We start from the raw sequence: 19057 nt of genomic DNA on the forward strand, positions 1-19057 counted from the left end.
AGCAGAACTACTATTTAAGGGGATAGTTCTGTCAATGTGTGGGGAGGGGGTTCAGAAAGCTCTCAGGCAGTCTTGGGTTTCATCAAATATATCCTAATTTGTGTTCCAAAGATGAACGCTATTACCCTGGATTCTACATTGTTCAGTCAATAAATAAAATAGAATAGAATAAGTTGAATGGTTGGCTTAGCTTATTGAGCTAGGATAAGCTAACAAAGAAATGTATACTGGTTTGTAACAACATGAGGGTAAGTAATTTATGAATTTTCACTTTTGGGTGAACTATCCCTTTAAGGCATTGAAGGCTGTTTGTCGTTTTACTAGTTTAACTAAACTAACCTCTGCTTTTACACCAATTGTAAACAACCCAGACTTCCCTTCGGGCAGATTGGATGGAAGGTTTAAATTTTGGGTGAATCAAGGTATTAATAATGGATGTTATCACAGCTAATGGATGTGTTTGATGAAGACGGCTTAATTTCCTTTAAGGATCTGAGACGGAAATACTAATTAAAAAACAGGATTTTTTTATTTTCTACAGATTAGAGATTTATATTTTGAAGGATACCTCAATACTAATAGAAGTCTATCTCCTATAGAAAAACATGAAAAGAAGTCAGTGAGTTTGTTATGTTAGTGTTACATTTGAGAGACAAGTAGCTTTAAATACTAGACTTCTCAGGAGAGGGAATTGTCTATCTCTATAAATGAGGAAGAATGGGGTAATATTTGGAAATATGCCAAATCCATGTCAGTCAATCAATTTAAAATTTTACACAGAATGCAAATTTCACCAAACCGAAGACATGCATTTAACAATACCCATTCACCTCTATACCTTAAGTGCAAAACACAAGTGGGCACCCTAACTCATTGTCTTCGGTATATAACTATATACAAGATTGTATTTGAAATGAGTAAAATCTTTGATAAGGAATTGGGTTTGGATCCTGTATTGTTGATCTTCGGTCTGCCAGATAAAGCTTTGACTTAATCAAATGAAAGGAGACTTTACAATCTTCTCACATTTGCAGCCAGGAAAACATATTATTGAGATGGATACGTGATAAGACTGTGACTATATCTGGATGGCATTTTTAATGGAACGAATCCTATTGGAATATTTAACATGTTTTGTTAATGATCAACCAGATGGAAAATGTTCAATAAATATACTTTTAAAAAATAGAAGAGAAGAGAAGAGAATTTCCAGTAGTTCATTTGGTAGAGCTTGTGTTAAGAGCACAAAGGTAATGGATTCATTTCCTAGTGAACACACCTATTGATAAAAACTATGTATAGACTAAATGCACTGTATTTGCATTTATCAAAAGTGTCTGCCAAATGCATGAACATAAATGTAAAGATTCTTATGCACACATTGAGATTGATTGATTGATCATGTGCAGCTGTTACAATATATATTTGACTACTATTTATGGTTCAAGAAACATTTTTAAATGATTCAATAAGCTGTCCAAAACAGATCCAGGGCAGGTGAAGAGGGAAGGACAAGAAAGATAAGATGCAAGAGGAGGACAAAGATTGTGTATTATCATCAAATCAGGTTGAAATATGGAGAAAGAGCCTCAACTGAGATTAATCACTTAGATGAAATGTAAAATACTGGGCAGAGAGTTCAGCATAATGTGAGCAGCCTAATTTGGACACTGCCGGTTTGTATTTCAGTTAAAACTAAGAAAAAAAGCTAAACATCCATGTAGAACTATAGTTTAATAGTGAAATTAAACTATTTAAGAGTTTGTTTTTGTGACTTTGTTACGTAAAAACAACAACAACTAAAATATAAGAAAGCTTTTGTACGGATAAACAAGCTTTGTAACCCTGATAATTTGTCATTTATCATATTTGTTGCTACAATCAGAGGCTTGTGTGGCGCAACTTTAAGATTACCAGAGCTTTGTTTGAAATTCATGTGGAACATTTAAGGATATCTTGGAGTATAACTGTATTTTGAACCATGTTGCTATCTTGTTTGACTCTGTGGACCTGTACCGGGTCCAGAATTATTTTATTTTGACTTAATATAAACTATTCCTTTAATTTTTAATGGTCTGTCATAGACCCATGTTGCTATACAACATTGTGGTTGTGCCTACTGTAGAAAAATTTATTTTAGTCTTGTAATCTACACATCTTAAACAATACAGAGATTTTAAAGAGTTTTATTCCTACACTCAACAGTGATTGATATCTGCAAAAGAGGTTTTACAAAATATGCAATAATTAAATTTTTGTAAGAATTTTTGTAGAATTAAAATAATGTTTGAACACACATATATATATATATATATATATATATATATATATATATATATATATATATATATATATATATATATATATATATATATATATATATATATATTTAATTATGCGACTGTAATAAACAGTAAGAATTATTTTAAAAAATCAGGATTTTTTCCATGGCACTGTATATACTGACAGTGTCAAAGCCTTTAGGTTAGTTTATTCATCCATCTAGAAACGCCTAAAATGTTTTTTCTAACACCTCCACACTCCAATTCTTTGATAAAAGCATTTTAAATGGAGTAGAATTATTTTTCACTCTCACTCACTTTCGCGGCTTTCCTTTTAAAAACCATTTTATTCTGTAAGGATTCCTCCAGTCCAAGTGAGCTTTTCATCTTACAAACATTATAAAGAATTAATGCCTCTAGCCTGGAATTGAAAGGTGTCTGATTTATGTGTGTATATAACTATGGGTGTGAAAAGGGCAGAAGGTGAGAAGATGGGTTGGTGTGCATGTAATATGCATGACCAAAACAAGTGAGAAGCTTGAGTGAAATCTGACCATCCAACAGAAAAAGTTATAAATAAATAAAGTCTGTCTGTCCATCTATCTCCATTCAAAAGTCTAGACAGTTTTTGTCAGAGATTTTGTTTCTTTTTGACCTAATAAACAATAACTAAATGCTGATAATTTTATTTGTGGATCAAAATGTTAATATGACTTTTTAACACTACATGTTCTCTTTGTTTTGTTTAGGATTTTAAGACTTCACTGTTGTTTTGAAATAGCAACAATAAAGAATGAGAAAATACAGTTGTTGCACAGTAGACTCTAATTTTCCACAGATGCAATACCTCCTCCAGCCAGAAAGAGCGCTGTTTCTTTTCAATGATCAGATTCCCACATACTCTTCTCTTGCTCGTCGCGCTACGTCTAAGGAAACTTTGGTCACTTCTGTTGTTAATCTAGCTATCGGAGACACACATCTCCCATTTCTGTTTACTAACTGCTTATTTATTTGACTAGCTTTTAAGAGATGTGGTTTATTTATTTACTCAGCTGGTTGTCGCTGGTGATACAGATATGTTTTGTTACCCTCGCTATTGGTGAGTTTTTTGCTGTTGCAGTTAGCGGGGGTGCTAACCGCTAGCGTTTCAGCCATATCTATGGTTGCAGCGACGAATAAAGCTGTGCTAGGGAAATTAACGTGCACGCTTTTGTAGAAAGTGCGAGATTAAACGAGTTTCTACCAGTTTTTATTAGATGGTGGTAAAGTAGGTTTATAGAAAGCATGTTTATAAGAGAAATACGTTGGCAGGCTGAGGTTGTAGAGATGCTGTCATCTCCATCTTTAATTTGACAAGCGTTATCACCATAATAATCGTAGTTTAAACATGCATATGTTTTAATGTTTTTCATTAAACTGGTTTCTTTAATCTTACCCTCATCTTATAGCTGCTCTCAATTTTATCTACAGTAACTGTTAAGGTTAAATTACATGGTATCAGAGGGCTCTGCAGAAATATAACTTATCTCAAATGTGCATAACAAATGGATTGGTAGTCAGTTTTTGCATGTGGACTCTCCTTTCACTGGTTGGTACATTACGGTTGGAGAAGGCGTGGTAAAGAGTACATATGTCCACGTAGGCATGTGTTAATCGTAATGATTGGTAATATGGTTAGCCCAGCACCTGCCTCGCCTGCAGCTATACCTTTGTCCTTTGGAAGTAAAATCAACCCTTTGTTTACTGTTAAGTGATGTTGGCATAAGGCGTGCATGTACTAAATCTGATTGTTTTTATTCAGCTTTTTATGGCACAATAACTGTGTGTTACTATGTCACTTGCTGTATTTTTAGTTTGCTTTTTGTCTTTACAGCTGCGGGCCTTTATTATTTGGCAGAATTAATAGAGGAGTACACAGTCGCCACCAGCCGCATTATAAAATATATGATTATGGTGAGTATCACCTCTGTGGTAAAGTTCAATTTTGTTATGCAAGTCATTATCAAGCACATTTCTTCTCCTTTAGTCTTAAAATAGTCTTAAGGGTCCCTCCCTCCCTAAGCAGCAAAACCCATATCATAGACTCTAAGCAATGATAATGATTTTGCATACTTTGGTGTTTTTGTATGTTGATACTAGACAATTAAATATAGCAGCTGGGGGCATTAAAGGGACACTTCACCCATTTGCATTAAGCTCAGTATGGTAAGAACCCCAGTAGGGCTGCACGATAAATCGCATGTGTTTGTCACGCACATCTCGTCAGTAATGCTGGTTCCTTGATTAGTATTAAATCGCCATCAGCTGTTTTCAGATGGAGCAGCTTTAACTACACAGACCGGTAGTTCCCTGACAATCGGGGCAATTTCGCATTAATTATCACGGACGTATCGCCTGCGATATGGCCCAAATTTTCAGGGAACTACGGCTCTGTGCAGTTAATGTCGCGCCATCTGAAAACAGCTGATGGCGATTTAATACTAATCAAGGAACCGGCATTACTGACGTGATGCGCGTGGTATCGCATGCGATTTATCGTGCAGCCCTAAACCCCAGTCATGTTTTTGAATGGTCGTGTATCATTTCCTCAGTTGCCGCTGAGACAGGAAAAATACAGATTTCAGTGCTGCATTTCCTTCTTTTAATGATGTAAAAATCATAATTTTGCATCATCGAAAGCAGGAAGTCCAATATCTTTGTTGAGGGGAGAGACTACAAACACCCCTTTTCTCGGTCAAATGGGCACCAAATTCGAAATGTATGTTACATATCCGCTTGTTAAGTTTGTCGTCAAACGACATCGCTTCCATCGCAGCAATCGGATGCTTAAGCAAACAACAAAAAATACTAATACACACTCATGGTGAGCCTTAAAACTAGGGGGAAAATCATGATCCTACTCTCTATCTCCATACGAAAGTCCTAAATGACAATATAGCAATTAATCTCAAATTAATTGTATAACAGTTAGTGTCCGGTATGCCTGGAGAATGTAGTGTTTACCGTAAGTTTATTAAAGCTTAGACTAAATGCATGATATGAATAAACAGAGATCATAAAAGAGTGTTTAGATTGTATTCTCTTGAAATTAGTGGAGGATTGGACCCAGAAACAGTATTTTTACATCACGACTTAATTAACGAATAGCAATTGGTAGTTGCTTCCAAGTCACTCATCATTTCCAGAAAGCAGAGCTATGCAATACTGAAAAACAATTTGCATGCTGAATAATGCAATAAGTTGAGGTTCTGCAATACTTTAAACCTTAACCTAACTAAACCTAAATTAGTTTTTTAGTAGAAAAACTTGTTACTGAAACCAACATGTCAATTTTGCACATACTCTAAGAGCACTAACTGATTCTTTTCTCTCAGTTCTCCACAGCTGTGCTGGTTGGGCTCTACCTGTTTGAGGGCTTCCCCACACTCATGATTGGAGTTGGTCTCTTCACAAACCTGGTGTACTTTGGTTTGCTGCAGACGTTTCCCTACATTATGCTCACCTCACCAAACTTTATCCTTTCATGTGGTATGTGATGAAGTGCATATAAAAATACACACAGCAGCGCTGTTTTATTTTTTAAATAGTCTTTGCTTTTATACCTTTCATTATTTCTCTCATCTTTATTCTTGCATTTTCCCCATGTACAGTACTGGTTGTGTTAAACCACTATATGGCCTTCCAGTATTTTGCAGAGGAGTACTATCCTTTCTCTGAGGTATGCTCTTGTGATATTCTTTTTGGACTTCAAAAGTACAGCTTGAATTACATCCTAAACCATAAATCCTGCATTGAGGTTGATTATTAGATGTTCGATTTGAAGGCACTTGAAATTACGCTAGCTGTTACACTTCAAGTTATGGAGTAATCATTTGAAGTTAATATAAAAAACAGTATGATATCCTTCGTCAGTGTAATTTTATAGATATATTGCACTGTGTTGCCTTATATCATTGGTTCTTAAACTGAAATGGTGCTGGGGGTTCCAGTTTTATGACATGTTTTTTTAATAAAATTAATTTAATAACCTCAGAAGAATATAGCTACCAACAAGGTTTAGGTACCCAGTGCCAGTATGACCGGTATCTACCGGACCGAATCAGAACACAGATTTTGGTGCCTTTTAAATGTTGACTGAAATAATTGGCTCTCTGTGGAGCAAGAAGCGTAATCGCACCAGCACTGCACATGATTGCTAGTTAAATTATATTGCACTCATATGCTGTAAATAATTTCCTGACTTATAAAATACATGTGAATGTGAAAGTCGTTTTAGAACAACACTGTAGCACTTTGTCTAAGACAAGTTTCCCTTCGGGGACAAATAAAGTTTAACCTAATCTGAGACATGCAGCAAAACGTGGGGGTGAATTCCAAATTGCGTTTTTGCGCCCTTGATGGGCACTTCGCGAAGGGGATGTCGCATAGTCGATCCAAATAAAGAGAAAAAGATGCTGTATTTTATTTCTCTATTCGCCAAGTGTGTTTTAATTGACCACACTATGAGACACAATTGTGCAACTTTCTCTATAGTTTATAAATCAAGAGATCTAATCTTGATGATCACTTTCGATTAGAACTCCTTTATCTTTTTGTGAGCGGCAGCCGCGTGGGCTTTAACCAATCATTGAAAAGATTGTTAACAACCAATCACAGAACATTTTACTGACCTGAAAGCAGAGTGTTGAAAAGATTTAATTTAATTTACACTTTAAAAATCTCATACAGAAATATAATTAAGAAATCAAGAACGCAGTGCTTTAAAGATGATAGTGCTTTAGCCAAATCATTAATAAACAAATTATGACAAAACGACAAACACAGAAATATTTTCATTGTGTTTTATGCTGTACTTTCATCTACCGTCTTTTTTTCAAAGTATCGGTTTAGGCACCGGTACAATTTTAAAAGTATCGATTTGCACCGGTATCAGAAAAAAGCAATACCCATTCCTACTACCGACCCGACAGCACTACATTGTGTAATTTAATGTTTTGTTTAATTCAAATTCTGCATTTGAGATTGTTTTATGTCATGAATTTTATTTGAGGTGGAGGGCGCGAAGTGATGCACCCTACACAAGGAGGGGCAGATGCCGAAAAGTTTCAGAACCATTGCCCTATATGATGGATATAGTCAACTTGTCATTTATTAATTTTGTCTTCTAAAACCATATAATAACATTGTATGCAGAACGGAGTGGAATTTAAGGATGTAATCGCTGAAAACAATCCTGCTTCACAAAAGCACTCAGTTGTATCCCATAGGTGGCAGCCAATAAAAGCTGAGCTGATGAAGCAATTGGTCAAGAGACGCATACGAGCCGGTGATCATAGTTCACATAGATTTGTCGATTGGTCTGTCGTTGCGGTTTTTAAATAAGTTTAGTTGTATTGTATTCTGTGTTTCATTTAATCTATAAATGTGTTGGTTTGGTGATAGGGGTTTAGTTAGGTGCTTAAAAATGTTTAAATGTAATGTAAATATGTCTAATTTAAATGCAGTTATGCCAGCTGTTACAATTAAAACACATGTCATAATGGCCACATCATATAATTTCATAATGACAATAAAATTGTCATGCCCATCGTGTCTGGTATTTGTCATTGAATGCAACATGGTGCCCTGTAGTTTAAAACGACGTCATAAAACTACCATGATAGTTGTCTATACAGATTCTGAGCTGTATGAACATGTTAAGTGTTAGATCATGGAGATGTGCATGTTCATTGTTCACACTGCTCTTATCATTACATTCCTTGCACATTGTGCTCAGCAGAAGAAATATGGGTTTACATGAGAGAGATATTTAAGTCAAATTCACGCTCATAATTTTCAGTGAGATACATGACGTATTGTCTGTCTGTTTTCAGGTTTTAGCATACTTCACAATGTGCCTGTGGGTGATTCCATTCTCTTTCTTCGTTTCTCTTTCTGCTGGGGAAAATGTCCTGCCATCTACTATGCAGCAGGGAGGTGAGTGTCAAGCTTAACTGTTTTGTTTTCATTTAGTTTTAAATAAAGAATGAGTTTAATAAGCTTTAAATGTGCTCGTATATAGCTCAGTGGTAAAGCATTGCATAAGCAGCACAAAAGGTCTTTGGTTCAAACCTAGGAAGCACACATACTGATGAAAAATGTATACCTTTTAATTCACTGTAAGTCACTTTGGATAAAAGCATCTGCCAAACACATAAATGCAAAATAGGGATGGAACGATAAATAGCCAGATGATGCTTACTATGCTTCTCAATGAATTACGTTGAAATGCAACCTAACAGTGATTTCAGATCGATAAGGACTTACTGATCAAATGCCGTAGTACACGAAATAGCTGTGCGTAATATCAGCTGTGCGTAATATCGGCTGTGCGATTCAGAATCATTCAACGGCAAGGCATTATTAGTGTATATCGGCATATGTCGTCCCATCCACAATTTAACGTGTTAACTTTTGAACTTTCCAGGTACTTTACTGGATGAGCGATATACTGATGGATTTTAACCAGCATAAATTTAAGAATTCTTTGTTTTGTGGCTTTTTTTAAAGAAAGTAATCGCTGATTGCTGGTGACCTTTATTGTGCTGCTGGTAAAACACTTGCATACAATATATAGCTCAGATGCATTATTTTCTGTTTTGCTTTTCTTAGATGATGTGGTGTCAAATTACTTCACAAAAGGAAAGCGGGGCAAACGCTCGGGCATCCTGCTCATATTCTCAATTGTGAAGGAAGCCATTTTGCCGAGCCGACAAAAGATGTACTAAAGGAGTTCAAGTGAATACATATCAGACGAATGGGGCTTGGCAGTGGGGTTGTTCAGATCACCTTCTCCTTCAGATGAACAGCATCATCATTTTATGAGGGGGGATATGTGAAGATTATCATGGGATGAATCTGTAGCCAAGGGAAAGGACCATATCTAAACTGAATATCTAAAGTGCACATAAAACTCCTGGAATGAACTTGCTCTACGTCAGTCTGTTTGTCGATTTATGTGAGAGAGTCACGGCAGTCGCCAGCTAATTTTTCTTAGGCGTCCCAAGCCATAAGAGAACTCCAGAAGTCTTTAATTTTTAAAGGCTTGATCTTTTGACTGTTGATGGTGTCTGTATATGAATTATTGTGAAAGGGCTTTGGCTTCGGTCGTGATGGCAGTGCTGCCTGTAGAAGCTCCTGGTGATTTTCTTCTAATTGTGTCAATTTAAAAGGCAGTGTTTATGCTCATGAATAAATTGATGTGTCTAGGTTTTTTGCATTTTAAAGAAATGTTTTACCCCAAATCCAATGTTTGTTCTTCTGTAAGTCCACTGTCGGTGCATAGTGTCTTGCAAGTATTCATTGTAAGCGTTGACTTTAAAAGAATGGTTAAAGAACTGACAATTTTGTTGTTTACTCATCACCATGTTTCTCTGAATGAAAGTTTGTGTTACTTTCTTTATTCTGTGGAACACCAAGCGAGAAATTCTGAACAAATGGTTTATACTGCGTATTTATAAAATGATAGTCAATAGGGAGGGAAATGTTAAAGGCATAGTTCACCAAAAAATGAAAACTATGTTATCATTTTCTCATCCTCATGTTGTTGTTAACCTGTATGAATTTTTTTCTTCTGATGAACACACAAGATATTTTGATAAATGATGGTAAAAGCACGGCTGAATGTAACCACTGACTTCCATAGTAGGAAAACCAATATAATGGAATTCAATAGGTACCGTCAACTGTGTGCCTATCATCATTTATTAAAATATCTTCTTCATCATTTATCACAATACTTGCATATTATTTGTTTTCCTACTATGGAAGTCAGTGGTTACAGTCAGCTGTGTGCTTACCATCATTTATCAAAAATGTATATTCTTTTGTGTTCATCAGAAAAAAGAAATTCATACAGATTTAGAACAACATGAAGAAATGACAGAATTTTCATTTTTGGGTGAACTATCCCTTTAAGCTCCAAAAATAACAAACGTGCAACCAGTTTTCTGTAATTTAATTTCTGGAATTACTTGTCTCCATATAATAGCTTTGTATGAAAATAGTAGCTATTTTGGCAACTTGCAATTCATTTGTTATTAGATACAAAGAAAGCAATCTTGTTGGTTACATTTGTTTTTGCACACATACATAGCTTCGGGTTACTTGGGATGTAGAGCATAAGGATACCTTTTGTAATGCTTAGTTTGGAACTTTATGTCAAGACATTGTTAATTATGGTAAATGTCTTATTTTGATTCACGAAAAACAGTAAACAGATTTGGAACAACAGGGTGAATGTTATTTTTTTGTTTACCTATGCTTTTAAACTTGCTCCATTCCAAGTAATGTTTTGATATATTTTCATTTAACTGGAAATTGAACATCTGAAACTTTTGATAGAATAGAGCAGTTTTTGTAAAAGTGGCAGAGGTTTGTGCAGTTTAAAGATCACGTTCTTTCGGTGTTTTTGAAGTTTTGATTGTGTTTACAGTGCGCAATATAACATGTGTTCATGTTTCACGTGTAAAAAACACTGACTGTTCGCTGTAGGCTTTGAAAGGCGAATTCTGTTAAAGAAAATATACCTTTATCATTTTACAAGTATTATTTATGCTATTATAGTCATTATATACACTAACTAGGGTTTCAAAAATGGAATCAGAAAGAACGTGACCTTTAAAATAAAATGATACCAGTTGGTATGACAGCAAATTGCAAAGCTAGATTTTTGGGGGAAATATTGCTTAAAAAATGCTATGCTGCAGGCTGCTTAATAATTTTGTGTGCTGTACAAAAATATAACAAAACTTGGTTGTATGAGCTTTTGATAGGTAAACACTATTACAGTATGTACACTGTCAAAAATTACAAAAACTGTCACTGGGACAGTACCCTTCAAAAAGGACTTAATTACTATTTGGGTACATATATGTACCTTTGAGGTACAAATATTTTCCCTTTAGGTACTAACATGCACATTTAAGCCTGAAGTATAGTTCTGTTTTTATGTATGCGCGAGGGTCCGCGTACAATACGCATGACGTTAATTTTATCATCAGAATAGTCAGATTTTCGTAACGTGCGTATTTTGTACATGAAGATCATGCATGCACATTTAAGAGTATATGAAGAGTTTGGTTCCAAAACGCGATAAACGCCATTTAAAAAAAATTAGTTACTGCCAAAATCAGTATTATATCAGGTCAGTATTTAAAAGTAAATTCTTAATTTTACGCAAAATCCAATATCTGCCATGTTATTCTGTCATTTTTTCCCCAAAACGCAATAAATGCCACTTCTCCTTTTCTGCAGAATGCAATAAATCCACTCCACAAATTACAGCGCACGATTCCACGCAATGTAAACAAACAATGGCGGCGCGTTGAGTACACGGAATCCTAGTTTTCCTCATCTACTTTGTACTTTGTGATCAACAAACAAACAAAAACAAAATAATTCTTTAATGGCATTGATAAACCTGTGACTGGAAAGAAACATAAGCCATCAACATCTAATAATTTACGCGAGAGGCACTCGGGAGCCGGTTGCTTGTTCTCGCGACAGCATCAAGCTACTGTCACATTCAGCCCAGAGGATCTTATGAAAAACTTTCCATAATTTTACTCAAAGTCAATGAAAATCGAGCAGGACCAAAATATTTTACAGCTGATCGCTGTGAAAAATGTTAAGCGACGACGTCCCAAGTATAACTGCAGCAGTGTTCCTATATGAAAAAGTATGTTTTTTCGGTTAATGCCATTAATGTTTTGTTTTTAATCAGTGTATACCACTGTTCAACTAAATAAATATAACATGGCAAAGATGAATGCACATTTATATATTGATTCAATATAAAAATTTATTTTAAAAAAACTTGGATTTATTGTATGTTGTGGGAAAATAATTCAAATCTTTAAAATTCAAGTTATGGGTTTGAATTTTTTATATTTTTATAACCTAAAGATGCTATATGAAAGTTTGTAACATAAAATAGTTTTCTTCTTGTCACTTTCTTGATATAGAAAACTCCCATGACGCAATGCCATGTTGGATTCAGCAAAATTTGGCGAAATTTTCACTTTAATTCTTTTCAAAATTGTAATGATGTAAAATAGCTCCTTTATCAAAGCAGATTTTTATTTAAACTGTAAATGTAAAAAAATTCAAATAAAATGTCTGTACAGTGGTCGGGATAAAAAGGTCTCTACAAACACATTTGTGCTCTTTACTTGGCAGACTGGAGTTTACACTTGGAGTGTGAGGTTGATGAAAGGTCAGCTCATAGTAACACGTGGGAATGATTCACTTAAGAGGGTACGAGACACGGTTTGGGTGGAAGCTGCCCTTTACTTGTGAGATTTTTTGGCTTGTTTCATAATGGGTATGGTTAAAGCTAGCATGTAGGAAACTGGTCCTGGGTCACTGTAAAAGGGCCGCCTTATGTGCCAAAAATGGAGCTAAGTGTCCTTTGGGAAGAAAACAGCTCTGCTGTCATCATTGAATATCCCAGTGACCTGTGTCACAGTGGAATTGACCTTGACACCTTCAGCCCTCAAACTGCATTCATTCAAAGTTCATCTTACACTCACATCTAGACAGCTTAACAGTAATGTTTATTCCTTCAAACATGTTTTTGAGCAGGATGGTTCAGGAATGTTTAGCATTGTCTTGTGTACTATACATACTGTATTGCAGAACATTTATGATTAGTTTGGTAGTGCACTTGTTCGAAAATAGTCCATAAACCCTTGATCAGAATCTGGAAAATCTGTCTGTGAAAACCAGGCTAATAATCTAATCAAAGTTTGAAATTAAAGTCAATCAATTTATTTAAGTTACATTTAAACAAAAAAAGTAAAATAAAACAAAATAAAAAACTTAAATGTAGCTTAAATAAATTGATTGCAACCACTCACCTCAAAAAAATTGAGCAAATCGAACGAATAATCCTTTCAGTGTATTAGTTCAATCTATACATACAGTGGCCAGTAATCTCTATTTCACACTTGAAAAGCGTGATGGATTAGCGTTTTAATATAGTTATTTTTGTACTTGATACAAAATCTGACTGAACTCTTCAGCCATTCGCATATCCACATCTGATTTCTAATAGTGGCCTGGCTGCAATTCCTCTGCTAGATGCATGGCCACCTCAGTCCACAGTGAGGCATCTGCTTTTAAGGACTGGCCCAACCGAGGCAGATCCAGCACACTAGAACTTTGGAAATGTTGGGGAGAATCAATTCGTGATGGGAATGCTGATGGGAACAAAGCTTTCAGGAGGATGTTTAACGGCAGGTCAGGCAATAAATGTGAAATGCCATCTTGTGACGCTATGTAGCGAGGACGACCATTTTTCCAGCAGCCAAGCGTCACAGTACAACTCAAATCCGGCTCAGATGGCAATTCTTCAGGATGAGTTCCCATTCGCACCCCCTGAGATCGGCTAATGCTGCCTGGAGGAGGTTTGGAAGGGATGGGTGAGATGTTCCATTTTTCTTTTGGTGTGCCAGGGTGATATTTTGTGCGATTGTTTGGCATCTTTAGCTCAGTGAGTAGGCATTTGGCATGTCTGGAGGATTGCTTGACATTTATGGCATGCTTCGTCGGAGAACAACCTGCCCTCGTTGTCCATACTGATAGCTCTTGTTTGTTAACAGCCAGTCTGATCATCTGAAATCAATAAGTTTAAAATATTACATACAGGACATGCACAGTATGTATGGTCAGTCATTTTAGTTAATAAAAATTCTTGGTCAGGTTTGAACTTCAAACTCCATCCCAAGCCACATGCAAATGGAAATGTTTCAGTAAGCACAGAAGTTACAGATTTTATTAGAAAAATAACATGTTTGCCTGAAAAGCTTGAATGCTTTTTAGAGGATCAGTCTCAGACAGATCAGCTAAAATACATAAGTACTGTCATTGAATTGTCACGGCAAAATTTTATTTGAAAAGCCTCTAGGATTGTTGACGTCTGAAGAAGGGAGCCACAAGAAGCATTTTGTTTGTGCAAGACAACCCTCAATTGATTGTGCCTCGAAAATTGCACAAAGAAATTGTGCATTATACAGTAATATCTTTTTGTAAGCACAGTGGTTGAAATGCATAAATAGACTTAAATAGACCTTATCTTTGCTCTCTGCCATTGTATGCATCCTGACCAGGTCCTGCCTGAGATTATGCAGCTGTTTGAGTTTTTCCATCTCCTGCTCTTTGTCTTTTTTCCACATGGCATCTTTAAGAAACCTGTTACCGACAGACACATGCTCATTAGCTACACAGGTTCATTGGAATTACATATCTTTGTCTACATTTCTGCATAAGCTGAAATACGTTTCTCCTAATACATATCGCTGGATCTTTCGGTTGGAGTGTGGGTCCAATGGAGGCGCTTGTTGTTTTTGTTTTGATGCAGGTTCATCCAAGATTACAAAGCAGACAATACTGAACATTATTGCTGTTGATGCTTCTCAATAAATTACGATTAAATGCTGCAACATCCAAAAGCCAGATGGTGCAGAAACTCAATATGCACTGCAGACGAAGAGCCATACACACGCAGCTATGACACGCAGCTCCAGGAAATGGTTTAAGGATTTATTTATATTGCTGTTATTCAAACCTTTTCAGGTATTTTCATGATAATAAAGAATATGTATAATGATTATGTTTGACAAGTGTTGCTTTTTCAAATGCATTTTATCAGTCAAACTAACAGTGATTTCAGAACTAACAGAGCTTTAAAACAAATCAACAAAGAGAAAGTTAAAAAGGTAAAAGGGACACTTCCTTCTCTCAATGATGTAAAAATCTTCATTTTGCGTCATTGAAAGAAGGAAATGCTATATATTGTCAAGAGTGCAAGACTACAAACACTTATTTTTCCAGGTGGGCTATGGGTGGGCCCCACTCACGCTACAGAACTATTACAGATCAGTGGGTGGGACTTACGAAAATACACGAAAAGAAACAATACAGCTGCCATCTTTTTGGAAGCTAAGCTAACAGACACTGTGGAGCGAGCCAGGCTTCATGTTACAATAATAGCAGAAGGTAATCAATATGATATGGTAGAGGGTGATTTCGTAAGTGTGATGCTCTAATACGCAGTTCGTGGCTACTTTTATGAGCCACAATACAGCAAAGAGCTCCGGAGAGAAGCCCGGGGTGGAGGCCCCAGCCTCTACTGCTTAGAGGAGCCTGGACTGGCTCAAGCTTGGACGGACTAGTAGTGCCTGTACTCTCGCTTTACGCCTTCTGTACCAAAATTTCTGCATCAGATCAGGATACGGACGTTTGTTTGGTGAATGGTCCCGGGGAAGAGAGGTACTTTGCGTACAGGCGTGTTTGTTGCACGCCAAGGCACATCTGTGGAGAAAACTTAGTGTGCGGTGGATGCGTTTGTGTGCAGGGTGCGGCTTTTTTCTGAGATTATTTACACGTTTGGCCAAGCACTCTGAAAAACAAATAAGAAACTGAGTGAAGCCTGCTCCTACAACATAATTCGTCTGTGTGATGGTGAACCAAACACCCAAGCTTTGTATCGCATATGGACAGTGGCGTCCTGGATACATATTTTAGAATCCTAAACTGGAAGCGACAGGCAAAGCCTGCATGGAAATTTTTTAACGATAATCCATATTTCCACTATTATCCACTATGTGGCACTTTTACGTATAAAACACTAAAGCATTCACTGATCCAAAAATAGTAAAAACTCTGTGAATGCAATTATCTCAGCTTTAGCTACAAATATATATATTTTTGAAAAAACCAACCCATATTTGAGAGGTGATAAAAAGAGAACAAATGAAGCTAGGTTTAAACTTTTTTTTAAGCAGGGGGTCTTTTCTTTCATTTGTTATATTGTATGTTTATATAAGAAAAACATTTTCTGGAAAGCATTACTTTTTTGTGAAAACCATAAAAAATGCTGCCACTGGCTGGCAAATTTAAAAAAAATGTGGGCGGGAGGAGAGTTAAAAAGGTAGGTTTTTAGGCTTGTAAAAGCATTCATGGTCTGTGGTGTCCTCAGGTGGTCAGGGAGAGCATTCCATAATCTGGGAGCAGAAAGCCTGATCTCCCATAGTACGGAGCTTGGTCCAGGGGGGTTTAAGGAGAAATTCTGAAACAGAGTGTAGGGCATGTGTTCAAGTTTATCCAGTGAAGTGATCTAAGGATAGAAGTAATATGGGATGCATCAGAAAACTCAAGGCAGTGACTCGTTGCCTCACTGCTTCATGAGGAAATGACTTCGGAGGCATGAAGGCAGCTCAGAGAAAGATTTTCAAATATAAACAGAGAGCGCCTTTGTGATAACTAATCACATATTTAAAAACTACAATAATTTCTTGCTAGAAATGCAATTAAAAAAATGTAAAAAGTGAAAATCTACTTTTATTTACACAAAATTTGAGCTTGAGTCGCTTCCTTGGCCGCCATTTAATTTTTTCGAACTCGACCAGGCTCGACCAATCACATTCTTATTGTACGCCCACGCATAGATATCTCATGAGACAGGAAGTAAATCTAACATTGAATTCGGACATTGATGCCTTCCTGTCTTGGAAAGCTGCCTCAGAAGGCAGCAATTTAGAGTTTTCGGACGCAGCCATGGTCGTATTTGCGCACCCTCTTCAGCATCCCAGCAGTGCTGTTTTGAATGTACTGCAGTTTCTGAAGACTTTTGGGAGGGATCCCGATGAGAAGTGCATTGCAGTAGTCCAGTCTGGAGGAGACAAAGGCGTGGACAAGCTTTTCTTCATCTGAAAGAGTGAGTGTGGGATGGAGTTTGGCAATATTCCTGAGGTGGAAGAAGGAGGTCTTGCACAGATTATTGATATGAGCCTTGAAAGTCAGATAGTAGTCCATATTAACACCTAGGTTGGAAACTGAGGTTGAGAGTGAAATATCCTGGCCAGAAATGGCAATGCTGATATGAATGATGACCAGACCTGATATGGGGTGCCAACTAAAATTGCTTCTGTCTTAGAGCTGTTAAGCTGCAAGGAATTTTGCTTTATCCACGCCTTTATCTCCTCCAGGCAGGTGGTTAAAGTGGATGATTTTGTGGAGGAATTTGAATTTGTACTTGAGATAGTGTTGCTTGTCATCAGCACAGCATAGTGATTTATGACCATAATAAGAACCAAATGGCACAAATCTACTAAACAAAGATGAGCAAGTTTAATTAGTGTATGTGTCTGCTTTGTAATTTTAAAAATCCAGCACCAAACGGACAGAAACCAAATTCCTCTAGTGGACTCTATTACATCGGAAGATGCAGCAATATGTACCAGGAGCTATGTATCAAGATACGATATCATATCATTCAATCTACAGGGTACCTGGCAATGTCCTTGTAGCCCCAGATACGAGCAAGGTCAAGTGGTGTATGACCTCTATTGTCTCGAACATTTGTGTCTGCTTTGTTTCTCACTAGTATCTCTGTGCATTCTCTTAGGCCTTCTGCAGCAGCCAAATGCAGCGGCGTTACCCCTTCATCTGTTGTGCTATAAATACAAAAACACAAAGTTTAAATTATTCTTTTATGTGACATGACTTACCGTACTTTTCGGACTATAAGCCGCACCGGAGTATAAGCCGCATCATTCAAAAATGCATCAAGACAAAATAACCTATATAAGTCACAGAGGACTATACGTCACGTTTATTTAGAATTTTTTTTTTTACAAAATCCAAGCCGAAGAAAATGCATTTAATCTGGAAAAGCAAGTTATTCAAAGAAACAATAGCAGACAGAACAGCAGGCTGAATAGATTTCAGTACGTTAAAAGTAATATTATCAGTTATTGAAACGATAAACCATAGCTTACAGAACTTACCTGGAAGGTTGAATAGGTTAAATTAACCGAACAAGCCAATTAGCGTGAAGTTCTCATACACCTGACTATAAAACGCAGCACCAGCCAAATTATGAAAAAAGCAGCTTAAAGACCCAAAAATACGGTAGACACTGTTTATGACTGTTTCAATGTTTGATCAATTATTGGATGTGATTACTGGTAAAATACACTTGAATCATACACATTGGGCTGTGCTCCATGGTCCAGCAGGAACTTAAGGCAGGTTTGTGAGTTGGGTCTACTCAGAGCGGTTAGCACCATATGTATTGGTCTGCGTCCATGAGGGCAACTAGCATTTACATCCACAAAATCACCAGTGTCCAGCAGCAGCTCCATACAGTCTAGGTGTCCATGCAGTCCAGCTATATGGAGCACAGTGAGACCCTGACACACACATACAGTACATACATTGACTTAGACAAAATACATTGAATTACATACATTGGATTAGACAAAATATGCCAAATTTACAAATTACAAAACAAAGTTCTAATGTTAGCTAAATAAAGCTGAATTAATTACAGAAAACTAAAGAAGGTTATAAGAAACACAAACTTGTTTGTCAGTATGGAGTGGCTTTTGCGCTCTCTTCAGACTCAAACTTAACCACAGGGGGCTTCCACACGCGGCTGCGTGAAACATGTCACTGTCGGATGCAACTTCACGCATCCGCCAAACACCTGAACTGGATTTATCCAAATGACTACAGTACGTGTCAAGAACAAGCCGATATTATTAAATAACCACTATTACATTATTGTTTACACCCTGTCCCTATGTGGTTTTAGGGGTCACGTTCTTCCTGATCCCATTTTTCAAACTTTAGTTGGTGTGTAACATTGCTGTTGTAGCATAAATAATACCTGCAAAATAATTAAGCTCAAAGTTCACTGTAAGGCACACTGCATGAAAAGTGGAATTTTC

The 19057-nt window shown here is 36.7% G+C and overlaps 2 protein-coding genes across 2 annotated transcripts; one reads left to right on the plus strand and one right to left on the minus strand.

Annotated features, from left to right (window-relative positions):
• The first annotated feature begins 3179 nt into the window (after positions 1 to 3179).
• On the plus strand, positions 3180 to 10553 carry tex261 (testis expressed 261). Its single transcript, XM_055191440.2, has 6 exons — positions 3180 to 3381; positions 4156 to 4235; positions 5657 to 5810; positions 5933 to 6000; positions 8156 to 8258; positions 8934 to 10553. The coding sequence occupies exons 1-6, from the start codon at positions 3312 to 3314 to the stop codon at positions 9047 to 9049; spliced, it is 591 nt and encodes a 196-aa protein (XP_055047415.1). The 5' UTR covers positions 3180 to 3311; the 3' UTR covers positions 9050 to 10553.
• A 2662-nt stretch (positions 10554 to 13215) lies between these two features.
• Positions 13216 to 19027, minus strand: ankrd53 (ankyrin repeat domain 53). The gene is made up of 4 exons (XM_055191522.2): positions 18315 to 19027; positions 17615 to 17779; positions 14393 to 14513; positions 13216 to 13937 (listed from the first exon to the last, which is right to left on the minus strand). The coding sequence occupies exons 1-4, from the start codon at positions 18467 to 18469 to the stop codon at positions 13371 to 13373; spliced, it is 1008 nt and encodes a 335-aa protein (XP_055047497.2). The 5' UTR covers positions 18470 to 19027; the 3' UTR covers positions 13216 to 13370.
• Positions 19028 to 19057: the final 30 nt, after the last annotated feature.

The sequence above is a fragment of the Misgurnus anguillicaudatus genome, chromosome 21 (assembly GCF_027580225.2).
Source record: "Misgurnus anguillicaudatus chromosome 21, ASM2758022v2, whole genome shotgun sequence".
In the NCBI taxonomy this organism is placed as follows: Eukaryota; Metazoa; Chordata; class Actinopteri; order Cypriniformes; family Cobitidae; genus Misgurnus; species Misgurnus anguillicaudatus.